This window comes from Pelmatolapia mariae, linkage group LG14, assembly GCF_036321145.2.
Source record: "Pelmatolapia mariae isolate MD_Pm_ZW linkage group LG14, Pm_UMD_F_2, whole genome shotgun sequence".
Classification (NCBI taxonomy): Eukaryota; Metazoa; Chordata; class Actinopteri; order Cichliformes; family Cichlidae; genus Pelmatolapia; species Pelmatolapia mariae.
In genome coordinates, this window is record NC_086239.1 from 9027732 (window position 1) to 9051249 (window position 23518).

General features: G+C 41.1%; 2 protein-coding genes across 2 annotated transcripts; one reads left to right on the forward strand and one right to left on the reverse strand.

Annotated features, from left to right (window-relative positions):
* Window positions 1-10102, reverse strand: nop53 (NOP53 ribosome biogenesis factor). Its single transcript, XM_063494305.1, has 12 exons — window positions 9444-10102; window positions 8855-8931; window positions 8633-8738; window positions 6475-6677; window positions 5163-5218; window positions 4473-4568; window positions 4085-4186; window positions 3798-3968; window positions 2561-2736; window positions 1616-1682; window positions 1166-1242; window positions 1-1049 (listed from the first exon to the last, which is right to left on the reverse strand). Exons 1-12 carry the CDS (start codon window positions 9647-9649, stop codon window positions 989-991), a joined length of 1398 nt encoding a protein of 465 aa, XP_063350375.1. The 5' UTR covers window positions 9650-10102; the 3' UTR covers window positions 1-988.
* Window positions 10103-10248: 146 nt separating this feature from the next.
* Window positions 10249-17643, forward strand: LOC134641606 (uncharacterized). The gene is made up of 7 exons (XM_063494090.1): window positions 10249-10365; window positions 11423-11566; window positions 11749-11902; window positions 12012-12132; window positions 14763-14901; window positions 15272-15425; window positions 16104-17643. Exons 2-7 carry the CDS (start codon window positions 11439-11441, stop codon window positions 16230-16232), a joined length of 825 nt encoding a protein of 274 aa, XP_063350160.1. The 5' UTR covers window positions 10249-10365; window positions 11423-11438; the 3' UTR covers window positions 16233-17643.
* Window positions 17644-23518: the final 5875 nt, after the last annotated feature.

The window sequence follows — 23518 nt, forward strand, 5'->3', positions numbered from 1 at the left end:
ATTTCACACTGATTAACAGATAAGAAGCTTTGGAGCAACTCCAGGGACCATGGGGCTTAGGGGACGGGGCGTGGGTGTCTGTGTGTGTGTGTGTGTGCGTGCAGGTCCTTGTTCACGCCAGTGGGACACCGAAGGCAATTATGGTTTTAAGCCAGCGGGATGGAATCAATTATCGCATGCCAACTTCCTCAAGCCCATCTGCTTGTTTGTTTTTTAAACCCAATATTTAAAAAAAAAAAAAGAAAAAGAAATGCATTAATCTACTTCAGTTAAGCTCAGCTTAATCAACTAATGTAACTGGGGATTTTAAAAAGGCATACTTTGTTTCTATTGTGCATCCTTAACTTTGTGTGCTGCATATTGTTATATAATGTGGGCATCCTAGCGTCTAAAGCAGAGTGTGTATCAACTGTTTGTGAAAACAGACTAAATGATGCCATCTCATTTGAGCAGCCTCTATGGACTTGTGTAATCAATATATAAAACAAACAAGCACAGAACACACTAAAATGTTTAGGTGTGTGAAGATGGCATAATCTTAAGCAATGAGCTGACATATTGCCATTACCACTGCAGGGCTTAACCCTTCATGCGCCTGCTCACCCCTTCATTAACCTAGTGTACTCTTGTATGAGCAACGTAGTGACACACTGACAGCTGGACTCAGCCATTTACTACAAACCCTTTGATCGTGCCCTGATAGGCATGACATTATGTAACACAAACACACAATGATACAGTAATCTGTATTTAACTGAAAGAAATTATAGAAACACTGCATGGCAGATGCACTACAGGAAACAATTAAAACTCATATCCGGCACTCTTGGTCAGAGTTTATATATCACTGCTGCAGGTGACATCAGTCTGAAAGGGCCCAGCAGGCCCTCAGCAGTCATTTTGTCATATATACACAGTTCCATTATTCTGCACTGGTTTAAAAGTCTCCCAGCTTCTTGCGTTCAGTCCCGTGATGTGTAGGTCGGCATCAACTAATCTCCTTGAAAGCCCTCTTCTCCACATACTTCACCTTGAGTCTTCTCTTGAACCTAGGAGAGAGGGGGGAGGGTGGAAACTCATGTTATTCACTATACACCTTATGAATTCACACATCACTCTGAGCCTTTGATGAGATGTTATGTAAGAGCGAAGCAGAGGTCCTTACTTGGCTCTTTCTCTGGGTTCAATAAGGTTTCTCTTCTGCAGACTCTTGAAGCGGTCCATGAGCACGCTGCCCTCTGGCTGTGGAGTTGCAACATTACACAGAAATAGTCAAAACAAAGCCATGTGACACAAATGTCACGCTGCTCTCACTGGATATGCAATTCCCACGTGCATCATAAAATCCTATTCTCATCACAAAGACCGATTTAAGTATTATTCAAAGACACAATTGGGGTAGATAAGAGGGAAGGACTGGGAATTTTCCACCAGCAATTACATCAAATGAAACTAATGATCCCTGTGGGGAAAGCGAGTCAGCACAGTATGAGAGAATGGGATAAAGCTTTGAATAGTGCAGAGTGCTGAAGATAATACAGCAGCCAAATTAGCCAAAACCCAATGCAGATAAACTGTGTCCTTGCTCACGGAGGTCAAAGTGCTTCTGAAGTACCTTGAGTTGTCGCAGGGAGCCGGCTAGCTCGTCGCTCAACTGAACCTCCATATCCTGAGGCTGGAACCTGTGAAGAAATATATAAAGCAAACATTAAAGACGTGGATAGAAAAGGCTATTTATAGCCAAAAATGACCCCTGCTGAGACAATGTTGGCCACTACCAACAGAAAATTGAGCTGGGGCGAGGGCGTTTGAAAATGTGGATGAATACCAGGCAGGGGGAAGCTGAATCATAGATGATGATTCAGCTATGATTTGTCAAAGTGCTGAAACTATTTCAGCAGTTTGATGCTAAAATGCTACAAAAAGACAGAAGACAAGCAAACGTGTGACCGCTAACCATGTGGTTTATCTTGGTAGCCATTTTGAACATGTGACAACCATGATGGCAGTGTAGGATCACATGACTAAAGTGCCAATCATGCAGGTTTAGAAACCACTCAGTGACCCCGATTTAATCCCAACAACCCACCACTTTTTCCACCACTGTGGAAATAAGTACATCTCCCAAACAGTTGGGAAAAACCTTGCTTTGACTGTTACCAGATGACTTGTCATGCTAGTTTTGTTCAGTTAAAAACAATATTTTGATTTCATAGCTAGCAGGAATAGCAGCCATTACTAGAGAGTGCACTGAAGCTGTTCTACAACTTTAAAGCAGAGGATTACAATTCTTTCCCCATTAGCAGCTGTGACTGAAGGAGAAAACACAGATGAGCAATAAAGAGTCTAAGTGTTCAAACTTCCCTTGTCATAATCAGATTTTTTTTTAGATTTCACAACAGCTGTCAAAGAAACAAAGAAATAATCAAACTTTAAAAAAAAAAAAAAAAAAATCTGTCATCACAATTTAAACCCATTTTGCACCTCAGACTGTATAAAAGTTGTTAAAACTCTGGAGCACGTAAGTATGAGTGTGTAAAAAAACATGTTAGGCTTGTACTTGAGTTTGCCGAGTCGCCTGGGCTGAGCTTTCTGGGCCTCCTCCTTGGCCTTGCGTCGTTTCTGTCTGATCTGGGTCTTCTCTTCCTGCTGTTTGATCGAGGTCTTTATGGAGCGAAGCTGGAAGAGCTGCTGTTGCTGCTCAGTCTGTCGCCTCTCTGTCAACCGCTGCTGCTCCTATATTAGGGTTCAAAAGAGAGCCATCAGTGGACTGTGTTACATACACGCATGTTTTATTCCCTTCAGATTTCAGGTTAACTATTTACAAGTGTTGAAGTCATCAGATTACATTTGAGCTGTTTGTTCTGACTCTTCTTTTGGCTGCCTATTTAGGGGGTCACCACAGCAGATCACCTGCCTCTCACGCCTTCCTCTGTCACACTGCCCCTCTGCATATTCATCTTCATTAAATCCATGAATCTCTGGTCATCCTTTGTCCAATGTATCCACTATCCCTCCTCTGTACATGTCCAAACGATCTCTGCCTTGCCTCTCTAACTTTGGCTCCAAATTGCTCAACCTGAGCTGCCCTCTCATGTACTCACGTCTAACCCATCTGTTCTGACTGGTGTGTTTACATCAAGTACTGTTATACTGTTTAAGAGATACTGTATACTTTATAAAAATGATTAATTTGGAGTCTTAGGCAGTGAGATAAATGTTTAAAATGTGAGTGGAATGATAATATGGGTATTAGGAGGTGAGCTTGTTAGACTAACTTTAAAAGTTCAGTTTCCATTAGTTTTTTCTACTCTTGGCCCTGTATGGTTTCAGGGAGAGCAGATATTGCCAGCTGCGTCCGTGAGTATTGAAGTCCCAACCACCTACTGTTTAAACCTTCTCTCTGATGGGGGCTCTCTAACTGAACTAAAAATTCTTACACAGACATCAGTGTATCCTCCTGTGAAAAAGCTTAATACAATAAAATGCAATTAATGAGTTTTCAGTGGAACTTTTTGGCTTTTCACTGTAGGCACACATTCATCAGCCCAATAGTGACTCCATTAGGTGCCCTTAATAAGCCATGACAGTGAGCATGTATAAAGAAGGACCACCCAAGTGGAAAGAAGCACTCCTTAACAAACCCGTCCTTTACCAACAGTGGCAAGTCAAAATGTGTGCTGTGAAGATGCTCATTGCACTTTGGGTTTAGTGCAATCTTTTTGCAGATGTATGAAACCTTCTTAGGGTCAGGGTCACTGTAATTTGGGATGTTTTAAACCTTCTTGTAGCCATACCTTGATTTTTTCTGCCTTCTCCCTCTTTCTCTGTCTTTCAGTCTTCTTGTCGGCCACTGCGATGGCTCCCACTGCCACTTCCTCCCCATCCTCTTTCGGAGCGTCTTCTTTTTCTTCCTCCTCTTCACTCTCCTCTACCAAGCCTTCTACCTGCTCACGGAGGATTGTCTCCTGAAAACCGCAATAACGCACAATAGAATTGGAAAAAAAAGTCAAAGACACATTCAGCAGCAGCACCAAAAACAAAGTGAAAGATTAAGGCGAGCTACAGGAATCGTCAGCTGTACCTCTGTAGCTGTGTCTTCTTTGTTGTAAGCCAGCCGTCTCTCTATTTTGTCTTCTACCTTCTTCTTTTTCACCTCCACCTCATGGGCTTCCCTGAGCAATTCCTGCATTCAGAAGAGAGAGATGAACATTTGTTAATTACCAGCTTCAGCTTTATAATAATCTAAGTCAGTGGTTGTTAGGCTGGAGCCATAGTTTCAAGGTCACCTTCCTCTAAATACTGTTTCCATTCAAAAATTTGCCTACATAAAAGTTACAATGTTTATTTTTTCCACCAAAGCACTAATATTAAATTATTAACAGTTATGTAACACTTTAATCTTTTTCGGCAATTACATTTCAATATGTAGGATCAGTAACTACACCCAAAGATGCAGGTTTTTAATTTACCTGGTGGGAGAAAAAGTCTGGGTTGTAGGATCCTCCCGGAGCGATCACCTCTACAGCCGGGAGCACAGACGGCTTCTCGTTCAGCTTCTCTGGACGCTGAAATACCAAAACACCACACTTTAACAAAATCAAACAACAAATATATATTTTTATAGACTGATTCAAATCAATTAAAGCAGCCCTCCCTCTATCTTACACGTAAGGGTTCTGAAAAGTTACAGCCCGTGCCAAACAGTTATCCCCCCCACAGAAAACACTGCTGCCAACCTGCTCGTCACACTGCTGTAGTCAAGTTATACCATTATTTATCTACATTGCCATGTAACACACTGCCATGATGCCAAACCAGTATCTCTGCACTCAATGAATGAGCAGCTTCCTCTACTACAACCTTAATACGTTCTGTAATTATATGAAACAGTGAATACATGGGTCCATGCACATCTATGCAAATTAACACCAAGCTGATGGGATCAACCTCATGACAGTATGAACGTTATCAGCAGGTGTCCCAGGTTTCTGTCAGAACAAACTCTTTGTACACCTCATGAGACAAATGTTTTTATTTACACTGAACTATGTAAACCTATTCTAACCACCCCAAAATAAGTGAGTTAGTATGTCGTGTAAATGAGCATAATTGGAGCACTTCAGACAGCATGATTAATCTTAGTCAACTATTATTCTCACCTTGACAAGTTTCTTGCGCGTCTGTTGAAGATACCAGGGTTCACCTAAATCTTTGGCTGTAATTGAAATCGGGGGGGGGGGGGGGGGGGGGGGGGGGGGGGGGAAGAAAAAAAAAAAAAGGAGTTTTTATACACAACATTTCAATTAAATGTGTCAAAACTTCCACATTTTCTAAATTAACAACAGATATTGGAAAAATCAAGCCAGATCCCTGTGCCAGTCTTGCAAGTTGTCAACACAGCTGCAGGGAAACCAGCTGTTAGACATCAAAGCAGCATGTTAAAGTATTCCTCCACCTCAGCTGGAACATTTCCTTTGGCTGACCTAAACTGGAACTTCATAATACAAGTATGTACAATAACACTGGCATACTGCAATCAACTCTAAACAAGCCAGCACTAAAACCTACGTAAGGGTGTCGAACTCCAGGCCTCGAGGGCCGGTGTCCCGCAGGTTTTAGATATCACCCTGGGTCAACACACCCGAATCAAATTATTACTTCATTACCAGGTTTCTGGAGAACTTCAAGACAGGTAATTTAGCCATTTAAATCAGCCGTTTTGGGTCAAGGACACATCTAATACCTGCAGGACACCGGCTCTCGAGGCCTGGAGTTCGATCACATCAGCTGGTATGGACAAACATTCTGTGCCACAGAAATCTTTAAATGAGCATTCACTCACACTGTGCCCATATCACTGATGGCTACCTGCTCTATGGATACCCAGCTTAATATTAGTCAATAGCTATACCCAAACCTATAAATGCATGCAAACACATTTCAGGTTCATGTTTTCTTACAGCTTATCCTTCACATATAAACTACCAGAATGTAAACAAGATACAGATATCCACAGTTCTGCATGAACCCCAAGTCTCAGAGCCACGTGAAAGTATTAAATCACTGCTGAATCCATCAAAGATCAATGAAGTGCTCTGGCACCTTTACCCCTGAAGCCATTAACAACTTCTATAAAATTACAGAAACCAGTGAACCATCAAAACATGTCAGGTGGATCTCGTGCTGTAGATGTGAGTAGAAGCATGAAACACAAATAGAACTGACAGTAACTGCATCACTGGCTGCACCACTGCGAGAAAATCTTAAGCAAAAGGTTTTTTGTTTTTTTTAATCTCAGAGTAAACAGTAGATATACTTTGATATGTATAAGATGTATCCTCAGGTCCCAGACGACTGTTCACACAACAATCAGCTGAGCTCCATGTTAGTCTTCACATTCCCAAGAAGGAAATACTGGGAGCGCAAGGATGGGATCATCATTGGATGTACATAAATGAACACAAAACTCACTCTCTTGTCCCCAAATGTCATAAAAATCTCTCTCTGGGTTGTTGTTGGCCTCCGTTTCTGTCTTTTTGCTCGTCCTGTCGACAACGGTTCTGTTCAGCAGACGCTTCTTGCTCCGTGGGACCACGCCTTTGGCTGCCAGCTTCTCCGCTCTCTCTGCAGTGCGACGAAGTTTCTTGGCATTTGGCTTCTGGAAGGCCAGCACACTAGTGGGGGGGTGGAAGAGGAAGCAGAAGCAGAAGAGATGATTATTTGATTACATGCGGAAGAAGGATGCAAAAGAAATGGAAGTGTTAGAGCAGAATCTCCTCTCCTGGTGTGTTTTTATATCCTCAGATCCCAGGACACTGTTCACATAACAGTCTCCTGAGCTCCTGTGAACGGTCTTCACATTCCCATGAAGGAAATACTGGGAGCGCAAGGATGAGATCATCACAGGACACACACAGTCCTCCTCCACATTAAGCTAAATAAATATTCTTAATAAATATAATAAATATTCTTAAAACATAGGTTTTATGTTCTACAAATTGTCTCTTGAATTTCTCCAGATGCACTACAAACATAGTCTAACATACCCAGATATAGCTCCTTATTTAAGATCGATGTATTTTTCAACATTGACTTTTGATAATTTGATAGAAAATCCTTTTTTGACACACTCATGCAATAAAGATGCAAAAAAAAAAAAAAAAAATAGAATAAATGTTTGTCACACTTAAATATATCAGGTCAAACAAATAAATATTAAACAAAGATAACAAAATGCAGTTTCTAAAAGGTGTTTATTAAGGGGGAAAAAAAAAATCCAAACCTACATTGTCCTGCATGAAAAAGTGATTGCCTCCTTAACCTAATAACTGTTTGGGTCACCCTTAGCAGCAACAATTGCAATCAAGTGTTGGGGATAACTGGAATTTTGGCCCACTTATCTTTGCACACTTATAACTGAGCCACACTGGGGGGTTTCGAGCATGAATTGCCTTTCTAAGATCATGCCGCATCTCAATTGGGTTCCAGTCAGGACTTTGACTAGGCCAATCTAAAGTTGTCTTTTTGTTTTCCTTAAGCCATTCAGAGGTGAAGTCGTCCCATTTTCCCAAAAGTCTTGAAGACCATCAAGATGTTTTCTTGCAAAACTGAGACCAGCCTTTATGTTCCTTTTGCTCAGCAGTGGTTTTCATCTTGGAACTCTGCCATACAGCCCATTTTTGCCCAGTCTCTTTCTTATGGTGGAGTCATTGACACTGACCGTAACTGAGGCAGGTGAGGCCTGCAGTTCTTTGGATGTTGTTCTGGCGTTTTTTTGTGACCTCTTGGATGAGTCATTGCTGCACTTTTGGGGTCATTTTGACTGACCAGGCACTCCTGTGAAGGCTCACCACGGTTCCATGTTTTTGCCATTTGTGGATAATGGCTCTCAATGTGGTTTGCTGGAGTCCCACAGCTTTAGAAAGGGCTTTATAAAATTTTCCAGACTGACAGATCTCAATTACTTTGTCATTTGTTCCTGAATTTCCTTGGCATGATGTCTTTCAAGGATCTTTTGATCTACGCCACAAGCAGGTCCTATTTCAATGATTTCTTGATTGAGAATAGGTGTGGCAGTAATCAGGCCTGGGTGTGGCTAGAGAAATTGAACTCAGCTTTGCACAGATGCAATGCACCAATTTATGTTACAAAATGAGGGGACAATCACTTTTTCACATAGGACCATGTAGGTTTTGAATTTCTTTTCCCCCTTAATAATTAACACCTTCAGTTAAAATCTGCATCGTGTTTACGTTAAAATCTGCATCGTGTTTACGTGCATCATTTTTGTCTAATACTTACATTTGTTTGATGATCTGAAACATTTAAGTGTGATAAACAAAAAACAGGAAATCAGACAGACAATTTAAAGCTGTGCATCACCTTCTGTGACAGAGTTAGGTCTAACCATAAAACAGATTCAAGGGGGGGGAGGGGTCACACTCACATAGTGAGTAGGACTATATGCCCAGACCTTGATCCCAAGGCCCTTTGCTGTGTGTCTTCCCTGACGCTCCCACACTTGTCTACTCTTCACTACTGTGCCACTTAATAAAGGCAAAAATGCCCCTCAAAAAATACTGTTGAAAGACCACAGATTCAAGGATCAGAAGAGACTAGGATTACTGACTCTTTAGGCGGTGCAACAAGGGAGTCATGCTGAAGGATCAGGTCTATCCTCAGAGGACGTGATGATTTCCCTTTCCTCTTCTTCCCCTTGACTGGTTCTGCAGCTTCTTCACAGAAGAAACAAAATTTCACATTTACCAACGTGTTCAGGTGCATTTTTTTAAAATAATATAAATGAGAGGATAGAAATAAAGTGCTTTAGATGACAGGGAAACAAGTTTACCTTTCTCTTCAACTTTCTTCGGCTGTCCAACATCCAAAAAGAACAAACTGTCATCTGATTTCTCAGACAGCAGACCCCTGAAATCCAAAAAAGATGCCATTATGTCATACGTATAATTTAAAAGAGATTTTCAACTATAACAATTATTCAACAGTGTCATGTATGCTGTGGACAGTGGAGAAAAACAAAGTCCATCACAGGGTTTTTTAAGCAGACCAAAACCACCAAAGTCAATAACAGTAAACGCTCACATTTCAAGACCACAAACAAACACGTCTGTTTATTTTTGCCCAACAGCAGGTTTGAAACTCTATCAAGTCATTGACAAAAGTGACAAAATAAAAGTCCCACGCATACACACACGACAGAGAAGCAACTTCATCCTTGTAATGTTTAAACGGATATGTTCTGAGATCATGATTATTATCAACTGAAAGGTAAACACAGCACATTTTTATCTGCCCAATATAAACCTAGGAGTAAAGGTGAGCAGAAATACTAGTATCAGATATAATAGTTGGCAATTTCTGTTTTTAATTTTATACTTAAAATATACATTTTTAACACGTCTCACTGGCTGTTAACTCACCCCGTGGTCCTCTCTTGGTGCCTGACGTCTTCTAGAAACTCCTCTACGTCCTGTACGTCACTGTATTTGTTCCAGTTCTTCTTCTTATTCTTGTTCACACGCTTTCTCCGACTGCTGACCAGGTCTGTAGGGGTTACTTTGGGGTTTAAAGTTAAAAAACCTGGCTGTGAGATCGCCACGCGCTTCAATCTCCTGGCAGCCGCCATGTTGGAGGACTCGTGGGGAAGGGAGAAGCGCGTTTCTTCTTCTTTTGTATGCGGGAACCACAGTTTGGCGCCACCAGACGGACTGGCAGAGTAAACTCTATTAAATTGTTTTATAACTAACTTAATGAAAAAGTAGTTCTGCTTTTCACTGCATAGTTTACAAGATTAAGATGAGATTTGTTTATATATTTTACAAACTCACCATATTGTAGGACTGGCTCTAATGTAAAATATATATATTTATATTTGTATAATATTAAGAGTTTAATTACACTGCTTTTACATTTTTTATTTTGAGAAATAATATAAATTAAACAGCAAATATAGCTCTAAAGGGCTGAAAGACTGAATATCACTGTTTCTGCAATGACTCTTGAATGCTGATGGTGCTTCAGTCTCCCTTTTCCTGTAATGGGCGTTTGATTTAAACACTTCTCTAATAATTACTTTAACCAACAAAAAGGTCAAAAATCAGCTTGGGGAAAAACTTGTTGCGGGACGTTGCTGGTGAGGGTGATGATGCAGTTGTTTATCATGTTGCAGCATGTGTGAAATATGTTTGTCACAGTTGCATCATGGGAAACGTGTCTCCTCTTGCTTTCATATGTTCTTTTTCCTTTTTTTTCCTCCCTTCATTTTATTGCGAGAACAACGCTTAAGAGTCTCAAGAATACATTCCCAGTTTTAGGCGGCAATCTTTGACCAAGTTTTCAAAGGTGAGTATCATTATTTGAATAAAACTTCACTGTATCTTTTAATGTCAAGTTAGTTTGGAAATTATGTGTTTTTTCGTTTATTTTCGACGAAAACGCAGGGCACTCGAGCTATTATCTGCCTGCTCGGGGAGTGAGGGACCTAAAAAGCACTTGTGATCCGGTCGAATTTGACTCGGAAATGCGCCTAAAGTGAGGGGTCATCTGACATAATAATTATCATCAATCGATCCCCTGACATCTCTAGTGTCGTCCTCAAAAAGTATATTCCACTTTCACGCCGCGGTTTTTATATTCTTCCGTCGTTTTTATCGTCACCCTCTTCGTTTGGTACAACGATTTTTCCTTCCCGTTTACATTCTTCAAGCCAACCAGCCAGCCATCATCTTCGGTGCGCTAGATTGCCTTTACGAGGCCGCCGGGGTGGGCGGGGTCGACTGGTTTTCCTTTAAAATAGCTCATTCTGAATGAAAAACACTAGACTCGTGAGCAAGCGGAGAGCCCAATATGAAGAAACGAACAAACCCACGCTCAGTGCGCAAGGGGCGAGGTTTGTCTGGGAAACCCCGTGCCCTGAGTGGTTGGCATGTTGATTACGTCCCGCCCCAAAGGCGCTTATCCATGATGTGATTGGGTTATCTGATAAAGAGCTCAGTTATGATTGGGTGCTTATGCTGCCTATTACTGTTTTGGGTTTTTTTTTTATAGCCATTGCATAAGCCACCTCGGGTATTTAAAAAAAACAAAACAAAAGTCAGGCTCCCGTGGAAGAGTGGAGTCTGTCATGTTGATGTTAACTTCCAAATCATTTTAAATACAATACGAAAGTTAATTTTCATTATTTACAGCCTGTACAAATATTTTATTCTGAGCCAAACTTTCCGCAAGAAAAAAAAGAAACCCTGTCTGTTGAACATCTAACAAATATGAAACTAAATTAATATGCAATCACTTTATTTTTATTTTATTGCTGTAACGAAAAAGATTGTCGTAGAAATGGGAAAAAGTGTCCGTATTTATTATTATTTTATTAATGCAGCCTTTTACTTGTTTTCTTCAGGTGATCTGTAGTAGCCATGGCCCGTACCAAGCAGACTGCCCGTAAGTCCACTGGAGGTAAAGCTCCACGTAAGCAGCTGGCCACCAAGGCTGCTCGCAAGAGCGCCCCTTCCACTGGTGGTGTCAAGAAGCCCCATCGCTACAGGTGAGAGGTCACCTAGCTCTCCTGGAAACTATAGTATAATGTAAACTTAATGTGCATGAAAAGAGCAGGCATCCGTCATTAGTCAGTCTTCTTAACTAGGGGCCCCCGTTGTATTGTTGCACATTCTCACTATAAGATAAGACTGACTCACTGCCAGTTTAATTTCCACCTCTGCACTTCAGGCCGGGTACTGTGGCTCTGCGTGAGATCCGTCGTTATCAGAAGTCCACTGAACTGCTGATCCGCAAGCTGCCCTTCCAGCGTCTGGTGAGGGAAATTGCCCAGGACTTCAAGACTGACCTGCGTTTCCAGAGCGCAGCCATCGGAGCTCTGCAGGTCAGTAGCTCTCACTGATTACATTTTTTTTTAAAACAACAAAAAAACATGCTATTTTTCATCTATTCACTAAAATGCCTCTAATGTTGAATTTTTCTGCCACCTGCAGGAGGCCAGCGAGGCCTATCTGGTGGGTCTGTTTGAGGACACCAATCTGTGCGCCATCCACGCCAAGCGTGTCACCATCATGCCAAAAGACATCCAGCTGGCACGTCGCATCCGCGGAGAGCGTGCTTAAAACATTTTGATTTATTATACTCTGTCCTCTCGTCCCTTCGCCACTCATTTCTCCTTTTCCTTCCTCTATACTTAGTAGTTTGGTTTGAGGTTCTCTATATATATCATGATTGTGATAACCGTAAATGTGTGATCATGTCTTCTTTGGTGCTACCGGTAGCAGATTTTTCTTAGCGGTATCTTCATGTACTTTGAAATCATTCATCAGTTCTAATTAGTGAGCCACAGGAATACCTTGTGACCTCTATGAATAAGATGCTTTTGCGAACCAAGAATAGTGTATGATCTGAACATGGGAATAGAAATTAGCATTAAGGTTGAGTTTCATCTTCAGACAGACACATACATTGATATGAGTCTTCTGAGTTTCTTTCTTTTCTTTTTTTTTTTAAACAAGTAGAAATTTGTTGTAAAAGTAGTAAGTTTTCTTTTGCTTTTTTCTTCTTTTTTTACGATATGGTGTATTTCTACTGTTGCTGTTTGATGTATCAAAATTCAAAAGATCAATTCTGGTTGTCCATTGGAAATGTCATTGTGCTATGATGACACTGCATGGTTTGACAGATGATGAGCGGCATATATGTAGCAGACCTTTGTTAATCATATTTTAATTTTCAGCCACGTTATCATGTCCAGGTAATATTATGACTTTTTGTTCCTCTCTCAGGTTGATATGGTAACCTTTTTTTTCTACTGTGTTCTTGATTTATGTTTCAGTCATTTTTAAGAGCAAAATATTTGTACTCCAGAATTCACATACAAACATAATAAACAGATTCTTGTGCTTAAATGAGTTGTTTAAGTGATTTTTATCTTGAAGCAATTTAAAGTCCCCAGTTGTGTATTTTTGACATGTTCATTTATAAAAATTAACCTAGTAAGATTCAATTCAGTTCTATTTATATAGCACTAAATCACAATAACAGTTGCTTCAAGGTGCTTTATATTGTAAGGCAAATACCCTGCAATAATAGAGAGGAAAAAAGATAAGGAATTACTTGGTGACAGTAGGTAGAAAAAACTTCCTTTTAACATGGGGTTGGGGAAAAAAAACTCACTCCAGGGACAGGGATAAATTTACTTACTTTTTTATTGTAAATTCATAAAACAGCAATAGTTAGCAAAAATACTATTAAAAATGTTGGAAGAACTACTCCAAAGTTCTTTTTATTTTTTAAAATTAGTCCTTGTAAAACTAAATAACAGCATTTCGAATATGAAACATTTTGACAGTAGGAAAAGCACAGCTGGAAATCAAAGTCCGGTTTTATATTCTATTTGTTGCGCCTGCATTTTTCCGACTGCTGCGAAAAAGCACTTAAAAACAACCTTTGAACTGTCACTGCATGAAGCCAACTTTTAAATGTCTCTTTCAGTTTGACTCAAATGTTAATACTTTAATTCGACAATAAAGAAGGCACTCAAACGAAGCGCAGGCACTTCCGTTTTCTACATTTAGCTTTACCGACATTTAAAAGCCCGAAATGTTCGATAAAAAAAACAAAAAACTAACTCCCCAGTTCCGGGCAGCACCTGTCACTGTAACCACAGAAATGTTGTTAACGCCGTTGCATTGTGGGACACATGATTGCCGCGGCGGCCATTTTCCCGCTGGACGCTGCTTCCCATTGTGGATACGAAGAAGAAAATACAGACAAGCGACACATTTCTCTCCACTTCTCTTCACTTTCCCTCTAGGTAAGCGTCTCGAAACGTGTCACCTGGTTCGTGGCTGAACTTTGTATTTTTCAGTTTGTTTTATTTACAATTTACAAGCTTGTTTGAGGGAGAAAAGCAGTGTTTTCGTCGTGTGAGAAAATAAGACACACACGGCTGTCGAAGCGGCGGTGAAATGCAGTCCTCTCTGCAGCCGTTCAGATGAGCGGAAATTCTGGTTCAAATTATGCGCCGGTTCAGCTCGGTTCTACGCAGCCGTGAGGGGTCGTTCAGCATTCCTGTGTTCACCTATGAGTTCCTTAACATGTATTCTCTCTGGTTTTTTCATTTTCCGATTCGCTGGAGGGTCGGAGAGTTGTAAAATTGAAGTTGTTTATGTGCTACTCGCTTGCTCTTCTGCCCTGAGTCTTTATCCCGCTTGCGCATCAAACCGCCGCCATCATCAGAGCGAGGTGGGCGGACCTAGTAACAGTGGAAGGTAGCTGGAGAGCCCGCCCATTTTAGTTTCCGTACCCTGGTTGGCTCATGGTAATATTTTTAGCTTTGCCAGCCAATCGTGTAGTCGTTCAACTTTGATTGACGTATGTCTGGCTGATCGTCAACGGGAAATGTCTTGTGTGTTTATTTACTAGAAAAGTTGAGTAAATCCAAGTTGTCTGCTCCAACCTACAAGCTGCGATAGCTGTGATTAAATAATTGCCTAATTTGAAATTGCCATTATTGAGCATATTCGACACAGCAGTAGCATTACATCAATGCTGTAATAACAGAAAATAACACAAAATGCAATAAAAGGTTTTCCTGTTATCATATTTTAATTATTGGAGTCTTTCAAGCATTTAATGCATTTGTCCTCCATATTACTCAACAAGAAAAAGAAGGCATTTGAAAAATTGTCCTATAAAATGCCAAATTCAACCTTTTTATTCACTCTTTTTCAGGTGATCTGTAGTAGCCATGGCCCGTACCAAGCAGACTGCCCGTAAGTCCACTGGAGGTAAAGCTCCACGTAAGCAGCTGGCCACTAAGGCTGCTCGCAAGAGCGCTCCTTCCACTGGTGGTGTCAAGAAGCCCCATCGCTACAGGTGAGGCAGGCAAAAACTAACTTGCAAACTTCTTCTCTCCGTTTTAGGCCAGGAAGATTATCGTAAGTTATCATTTTTGTAATTAGAGGTACACATATCCTTGTCTTTTTTCCAGTTAGAGATCTAAAAGCAAGAGAGACGCAGCCAAATATAAATATATATATATATATGTGTGTGTATGTAATATAGGAAAAGTTGAAACAGAGATGTAATTTCTTTTTTCAGCTTACTGTAAGGGTTTTGTGTTATTGTGTTTTCTTCAGGCTATCACTGATGTCTCTCCTCTTCTAAATGTGTTTATTGTTACATATGCACAGTGTAAGTCAAAGCCAAGTTTAAAGTAAGTTTAATTTCCACCTCTGCACTTCAGGCCGGGTACTGTGGCTCTGCGTGAGATCCGTCGTTATCAGAAGTCCACTGAGCTGCTGATCCGCAAGCTGCCCTTCCAGCGTCTGGTGAGGGAAATTGCCCAGGACTTCAAGACTGACCTGCGTTTCCAGAGCGCAGCCATCGGAGCTCTGCAGGTCAGTATGAAATGGGGCTTTCAGGAGGAGTATCCCTCTGAAAAAATTCTCAGCTAGCTTCAACGATTTCCTGCCCACACACGACTTTGGATAAGGTATCTGTACCTGACTGTTTCCACCTGAAACAGCCTGACTGCTCTCAGGGTTAGTTTCTAAAGCTGGCCAGACACTGTGCTGGTTTGAATAAATGTGTGTCATGTGTTAACTCACACGATATGTTGATATTTAATCAGGGTCAGAACCTGCAGCCTCTGTGCTCAGGGTTCTTGAAGCTGTGTTCAATGTTGACACAACAAGAGAGAGGCGTCATTACTTTATGCATTTTTTTTAAAAAAACACTGCCGTGTTATTAAGCTTTTTTTGTGCTGAAAATGTGATTTGAACCGACATTGCTAGATTGAATTTTGAAAACTGTTGCACTCCTAAAATTTACATCTATATTGTATGTCAGGTGTGCTGAAGACTTCATACAGTGTGCACACACACACACAAACATATCTCTAGTATGTTTGTTTTTTGTTTTTTTTTAAAAAAATACTCTGCACAATTTTGTTCAAGATTTTTTTTGCAAAATGAATGATGAACTCCAAAAGTGTAATAAATATACCAAATTCAAGTAATCATTGAAGTGATTGTTTCAGCTCTGCCGACAACTGTTGCATTTCCTCTTTTCTGCAGGAGGCCAGCGAGGCCTATCTGGTGGGTCTGTTTGAGGACACCAATCTGTGCGCCATCCACGCCAAGCGTGTCACCATCATGCCCAAAGACATCCAGCTGGCACGTCGCATCCGCGGAGAGCGTGCTTAAATGCTCTCGTTCTCCCTCTTGGTCTTTCTCCTTCTCACCTTTTCCTGTCCTTCCTTCACCTTTCTGCCTCTCCATCCCTCTGCCCCTCTCCTGCCGTCCCTCCCTCCCTCCCTCCCTCCCTGTGTTAGTAGTGTGTAGAGGAAAACTGATTATATTATAATTAAAGTGTATAGTCGTGTTTTTCTTAGTGCTCTCGGCAGCAGACTTCTAGGGTACTCTCTTTTTGTGCATGTACCAAATCTTTGGTGATGAGATCTCCTCAAGCACACATATTCTGGTTTGCACTGTTTCTAACAGGCTCTGTGAGAGAGTGGGTAACATGGATAAAGTGAGGAGAGAAACAGACTAGAACAATGCAAACGTGGGAGGGACAAGCAGGAGGACAGGATGGCTGTTTTTTTTCTGCTGGGGGGACTCTGGTCTCCTTTCTGCAGCAGGGTGCTAGAAGAACTTGTCTGGTCCTCTCGTCCTGCTTCCTGTCCTGCCAGCCTCCGCTCAGCAGCAGTTTGTTTCTGCTCCGGAGAGCTGAGCCTGGACTTGGTGTCCTGTGTGTCTGCGTGAGTGTTGGCTCTGATCACCACAGCAAATTGTATACAGTCTATCAGCATCTTGGGGAAGTAGTTCTATGATTACCATACGGCTCATTGCTGTTATTCATTGTGTTGGGTTTTGTCTTTCCAAATAAGTCTCACACTTGTGATTTTTTTTGTTTTGTTTTGTTTTTTTTATTTTGTTTTGTTTTATTTTATTTTTGAAACTATTTGACACAGAGTTGGGGGGATGAAACAGATTCAAACAAAAACAAATACAGAAAGCAGATTTGAAATATTTTTTTCTACTGAAATGTGATGCTACTGACTCTCAATGACACCAAAGTTTGATCCTCTTGTACACACTCTTATAGAGTTTAACCTCATCTGTCTGTTTGTTGTGTTCAAATTGGGTTCTTCTAATTATTTAAAACCAAAGCTTATGAGCTCAAATGGTGTCAGAGATACTTTTTTAGCAGTGGCACGTTTTTTAATACCAAGACCTTTTTATAGCAAAGGCTCATCAAGGTTTGTAACATTCTGTAAAATCAAAAGTTCTCAAAGTGTAAAAATGATTTTTTAAGAAAATAATACAACTGATTAAAATGTGAAGGATATTCTGAATCAGCATTGAATGACTAATAATAGTCATTTTTTTTCTGTATACGTCCCCCCTGTACTTTTATTTTCTTCACTCTGGATCAATTGATCATCCGTATACCGCTTCTCAGGTTGACTTGTCACCCCTTTTAACTTAAATTTGTTTTTTGCTTTATTTGAGTTTCTTTTTTTTAAATGTTGAAGATAATGTTTCAATTAAACAATGTTTGTAATTTCCAGATTTGTCATATAAGGTGGTAATAAATGGATGTTACACACACTCCTCTGTGTCTGTGCTGCATAAATAAATGCTCTCAGGTGGATTGTTTATACCTGTTAAAGAAAGACCACTGTTCATTTACCAATAAGCTTTTACATCAGCTTAGCAGCATTACAAAAAAGAAGTCTAAAATATAGTAAGAATTTACATTTGGGTTCAGTCTACATGTAAATGGTTGCTGACCTGCATAGCTTTTGATTCTGTAGCAGCAATAAATAGCTAGAGTTGGCGCTTTAAGGATCCTGTTTATTGTGAAGAGTACTTTGTGCTCTCTGTAAGCTTTAAATATTTTAGGCTCTTAATTTTCAGACACTTACAAACTGCTCCCAACACATCAGAAACAAAAATAAATAAAATAGTGTTTATGACTCAACATGACCCCAAACTTTAAAACTTGAAGGTAAATGAGATGCACATACAGCAGGTTCGAGAGCACCTGGGACTTCCTTAAGTTCCTTATATTATATTAATGGCAGTGACACCACTAGATGGCGCTACAACACAGTGTTTGTGACTTGAACCCATAGCTCCTCTACACCAAGAAATTAGTTACTCCTAAAATCACAATGGGCTTTAATTTAGAAATATATAGATATACGTATATGATTGTAATTGTATGGATGAAATCAAAATATTTTTCCATCTTTCTTACCACTAATGTGGTTAACCAAAATTAAATTAACCTTAAGCTCAACTATAACATTAAATTCATTTTCTTTTGTCTATTAAACTTTGCCTTTTAATATTTTTAGGCCCCTCTCTCTGACACACACACACAGATGTGAGACTCCCTTCCTGGGTTGACATCATTCCCCTCATCAGTGTTTCATTTCATCCTTCTACTCCCTTGATTAAAAGGGATAAAGCCATGCCCTCAGCCATGTTCATCACAATAAAACAGACTCACATTTGCCCATGTCGCTGCATGTCTGTGTGACCTCAGCTATACTGATTACAATGAAACGCATACAGACAAACAAACATCTAATCAAACACCAGCCTTTAATCCTTTTGTTTTGACCAACCACTGTACATTGGTGCAGACTTACAAACATGTATGGATGTACACCCACATAAAAAACCATCCTGGTTAGGAAAACCTGCGGTGCGTACAACGACTAATTGTCACAGCTTTCCTTTATATTATTCTCTTTTCTTCTATGTCCATCCATCCATGCATCCAATTTCTGATGTTTATCCAGGACCATGTTTCGGTGGCCAAGGCAGAGAATCCTAGACCTTCTCTCCCTGGACACCTCCTTCAGCTAAACTAGGGGAACACCAAGGCATTTCCAGGCCGCGTAAGAGATGTATACTGTCCAGCATCCTAGACCTACCCTGGGGCCTGTTCGTGGTAATACATGCCTGGAACACCTTGCCCAGGTGAGCCCCAGGAGGCATCCTACTCAGATAACCAAACCTACTCAGATCCCATGAACATAGGTGAGAGTAGTGATGTAGATTGCATCACTGCAGACACTGCACCAATCCGCTTATCAATCTCCCGCTCCAATCGTCCCTTACTCATGAACAAAACCCAGAGATATTTAAACTTGGGGATGCTAATTCTCATTCCTGCCTGGTCGAGCTTGAGGCCGCCTCCTTATAAAGCCAACAAAATTGCAGTGTTCCACACCTAGGATGAAAACTACATTGTTCCTCCTGATTCTATGATTTGACTGACGGCATCTCTTCCCCAATACCATGGTGTAGACCTTCAGTGTGATCTTCCTATAATTGGAGCAAATCCCCTTGTCACTGATCTTAAACATGGGACCCACCACCCCAGTTTGCCAATGCAGAGTCGCCATTCCTGATAGATGAGTCATCCTGGTCATCCCCAGACTCTGATCCTTTATGGAAGGCAAGTCAGGAGTCCCCGTCCTGAGTCACCTGACGGTTTGCCAGAATCACTTTGATACCAGTCTTGCTCCATGGCCTCACCAAACTCTTCCCAGCTACCTTTGTCAGCTACCTCGAGGTCCTCTAGGCTACCCAAGCTCGGTAGGACTCCTTCTTCAGCTTGACACCTCCCTACACCTATGGTGTCTACCATCTGGTTTGAGGATTACATCCTCAACTGGCAACAATCATCTTGTGATCGCAGCTCCGTGCAGCATTGTCTATTTGGACTCAATGTTCCAAAGCTTCCATCGGAAGGATTTATTAGTTCCTCTCTTCACCCAAGTGTCCAAGACATGAGATCATAGATCTCATGAAATGATTACAAAATCAGTCATCAAGTTGCACCTCATGCTTTTATGTACAACCTTATACTTGAACATCGGGCTTGTTATGACAAATTGTGATTAGCACAAGTTCAGTAACAGAATAACATTCAGGCTCAGATCAGGCAGATCTGGGCACTCTGAAGTGACTAACAGCAGTCAGGACCAGTTCCCCGACCTGAAGGCACAGGCACACAACCCCCTTGCCCACAATGGAAAACCCCAACGTACAGATAGCAAACCAGGCGGATACAAGAATAGCCACCCTAGCCTGCCACTGCTCACTGCGGGCAGCTCCAGTTTGAAACAAAGTCCAGTCCCTTTCAAGGAGACTGGTTCCAGAGCCGAAGCTCTGAAATTGGACTTTGAGGTGAGCCCTACTATATCTATGCAGTGTCTCTCAACCTTATACGCAAGCTCAAGCTCCTCCCCGACATGAGATGTGACATGCCATATCCCATGTCCAACATTCCAACAGCCAGGGGTTGGACCGCCAGAGCCTTTGTCCTTGAATGCCACCCAACACCCCGTGTTCTCATTTAAATTCCACCCTCAGTCGTGAGTTAAACTGACCAAAGTGCCCCAGCCTGTATAACAGCGGGTGTTAGGTGATTTGAGGGGGGGGGGGCAAATATCACCTGATCAATAAGTTTGACGAACTGATTTTTTTACATCTCACTTACCTTTATATGCTTTGTTTCGCTTCATGTATTTACATTTTTTTAAATGACAGCTCAGCAGATACATTTGCATTGGATTATTTGAAATATCCATACCAGGATCAGATTTAAGCATCCTGCCTCGGTGGCACAATAACCCAGTCTGTTTCCTGTTCCAAACAGGACGCATTTTCCCAGATTATACTGAAAATTGGCTTCACACACTTACCCAGTTAATTATACATGAAATAATTTCATGCTCTGGATAAAAGGAACACCCAACTAATTGTCAGTTGCAGGATTTCATGGCAGAATATGAAAAGAATGGTCTCTTTCAGGATTTGGACCTGAAGGGTAGCATGGTGGCAGCAGGTGAGCCAGGCCTTTATTGTTCTGAATAAGCTGCGGTAACGAGGAATTACTGTGTGAAATATTTGTGTCTAGTTTTTGCCACTGATTGGAGCCTCTCTAGCTTTTCTTTGCTCTTTAGAAACATTCAGGCCGAGTCTACTCTTAAAGCAAAGAAGCATCATGTGAGACCACTACAGCTCTAATAGCTCAACATATAATGGACTCTGCATGTCAACACATTAAAGAGGTATGATCATAGTTATTCTTCTTTCTATTTCATGCTTTTGTCTATGTGCGTGTTTCAGTGTGTATATGTGTGTGTATTTGTACACAACTGTGCATTCACCTTCCCCAAGGTCTGCGTAGTGGCGCTCCATCTGTGGCACTCAGGGGATTACAGCCAATCTGTCTGTCTGCTGCTCAAAGTGCTGACCGTCAGACCAGCAGCAGATTAACACAGTGCTGGGATTGGGAGGAGTGGAGGGGGGGAGTGGGCAAAAGAGGGAAGTGGGTAGATGTTGAGGAAGAGAGAGAGAGATGAGTGTGTGTGTGTTGGGGGAGAAGGGGGCAAGTTGAGGGGTCGACCCCAGATTAGAACAGAACTGGTACAGTGCGTATGTGTGTGTGTTTGTGTGTCTTAGCTGGGGGAGGAGGGGGTGTATACATAGGACAGAAGGAGAAGAAGGAAGAGGGACAGATGTATATGGTGGGGGGAACGGGTGGGGACCAAAACTGGCATAAAACTCTATGCAAACAGGCATCTCCACTGTTTAAACCAGTTGAAGCAGTTCAAATGGATCGATCTCTAAAATCTAAAATCTAAAGCATTAAAATTTGTCAGACGTGAAGGTGAAGGTGAAAAGTCTGATGTCATTTGTTTATTTGTTTAATAAGCATCAGCCTTAGCTATTCTTCCTGGGGTTCTTGCTCTCAATCCAACATCCACAACACATGAATAGAAACGAGCAGGTTATTCTCATACAGATGCCACTGCGTTTCAGAGAGAGAATTAAAAAGCTACCTTATAACAGGACATAAATCTTATTCTTTATTATTGCTAATTGATTGTGTTACCACATGTCCAACTTACATCCTTGTAATGGAGTTTTAAGATAGGGGTCATGTTTGCGTTCACATTCACCTAACATATGTATCGTGTCCTCATCATTATCCAAACAATTATAATCACAGTTTTTATTGGATTATATTTAATGTGTTCAATCGGGCCTCGATGTGTTGTAAAGGAGCCAGACGTGACCTTACTTGGATGAGAGTGTAGTATGCTAAGTTAAGCTAAGAAGCTGGGCAGTTTATTTTCCCAAGGGGCCACATGATAAACTAGCCACACCAATAAGGTGAACTCAGTTCTTATCTGTATTCATTTGATCTCTTTATAAGCTTATTGGTGTGACCCTCAACAACAGTCTCATGTGGCACCTTGGAAAAATTAACTGGTTAGCCCTGAAATGCTAGCCAGATTGGTTAGCAAGCTGCATTCACAAACCGTAAAGATACCAGGCACAATCATGCTTCTAAGTGACAGATTAACCAAAACTGGGGCACAAGCTTCTTGGATGGGCAGTACCTCAACGAGGGACATATTATTTTTCAGGTGACTACACCAAAAATGCTCTTGGAGGTCAAATTGAGTGGATAGTAGCGATAGTAGCCTGTTCTGGCATCCACCCATGCCCCTAACCTCACAATAAGTAGGTGAAATCAAACTGAGACTGAAGTTGGTTTAACCTCACTTGTCTTGTGAAGTCCAGCTGGGATGTCTGGCAGAAGATGGAAGTAACATGGGGTTTTGGGGGGTTTTGTTTTGTTTTTTCATTATTGTATGGTTGCAGCATTTGGGGTTGTAGTCACTGTGGGAGGGCAGTGAATGGGTTAAGACTACAAGAGTGGACCACAGAGATTACTGTAATGTACTGGTGCACCACAAAGAGACTAGTAAGTGGGGGTGATGAGGAACTGGAGGTTGTGGGGGTAGGGGGTGGATGGAGTTGGGAATTGCTCCGAGGGATTAAATGTGGTCTCCTGTTAACACAAGCTGGTAGTCAGCTAGCAACACAGCAGGGTTCAGTGGAGTCCCACACATGCTGTTTAATAAAGACTGTAGCTGTTTGTACACACTGTGTGTGGACAATGAGGGGGCCATAAGAACAAAAGACAAAATAGCTGAATGCTAAGGACTATATGTGGGGTTAGCCCAAGTGATGGTTTTCATGTAGCTTTTTAATCCACTTAATGCTGAAGTGTGATTCCACTGGTCAGTATATATGTGGTCAGAGAAAATGCTGTTACATTAGAATAATAAAGGTATTTAGGTTAAAATTGGGTAACCTGCTGACTGTCTATAAAAAATCCCTTTGTCTGGAAAACAAAAAGGGAAAAGTGATGCCAAGATTTGAGTGCCTTAAAAAATGCATTGTTACTGATGGCCAGCAGTGGGTGACATTTCTTATTGCAAAAAGAAGTCAGATTGTATTGAAGCCTATGAGAAAAACTGCCCTTCTCTTCACTTGATTTATGGCCTCAGTAAAAACCTTCTTGACCAGTTCTTGTCTTGATCAATTGTTTCAAGTCTTATTTTTATACAATACGATATTAATATGGTGAACTGCTCTTACATTTA

Bases quoted from the DNA above. Each gene is read 5' to 3' on its own strand.
- nop53 (XM_063494305.1), bottom strand. From the start codon at position 9,649: ATGGCGGCTGCCAGGAGATTGAAGCGCGTGGCGATCTCACAGCCAGGT. The intron at 4,187-4,472 runs GTAAATTAAAAA...TTCTGAATGCAG, and splicing joins CAGACTTTTTCTCCCACCAG to GAATTGCTCAGGGAAGCCCA. The intron at 3,969-4,084 runs GTACAGCTGACG...TGCGGTTTTCAG, and splicing joins AAGAAGACACAGCTACAGAG to GAGACAATCCTCCGTGAGCA.
- LOC134641606 (XM_063494090.1), top strand. From the start codon at position 11,439: ATGGCCCGTACCAAGCAGACTGCCCGTAAGTCCACTGGAGGTAAAGCT. The intron at 11,903-12,011 runs GTCAGTAGCTCT...TGCCACCTGCAG, and splicing joins CAGCCATCGGAGCTCTGCAG to GAGGCCAGCGAGGCCTATCT. The intron at 14,902-15,271 runs GTGAGGCAGGCA...TCTGCACTTCAG, and splicing joins AAGAAGCCCCATCGCTACAG to GCCGGGTACTGTGGCTCTGC.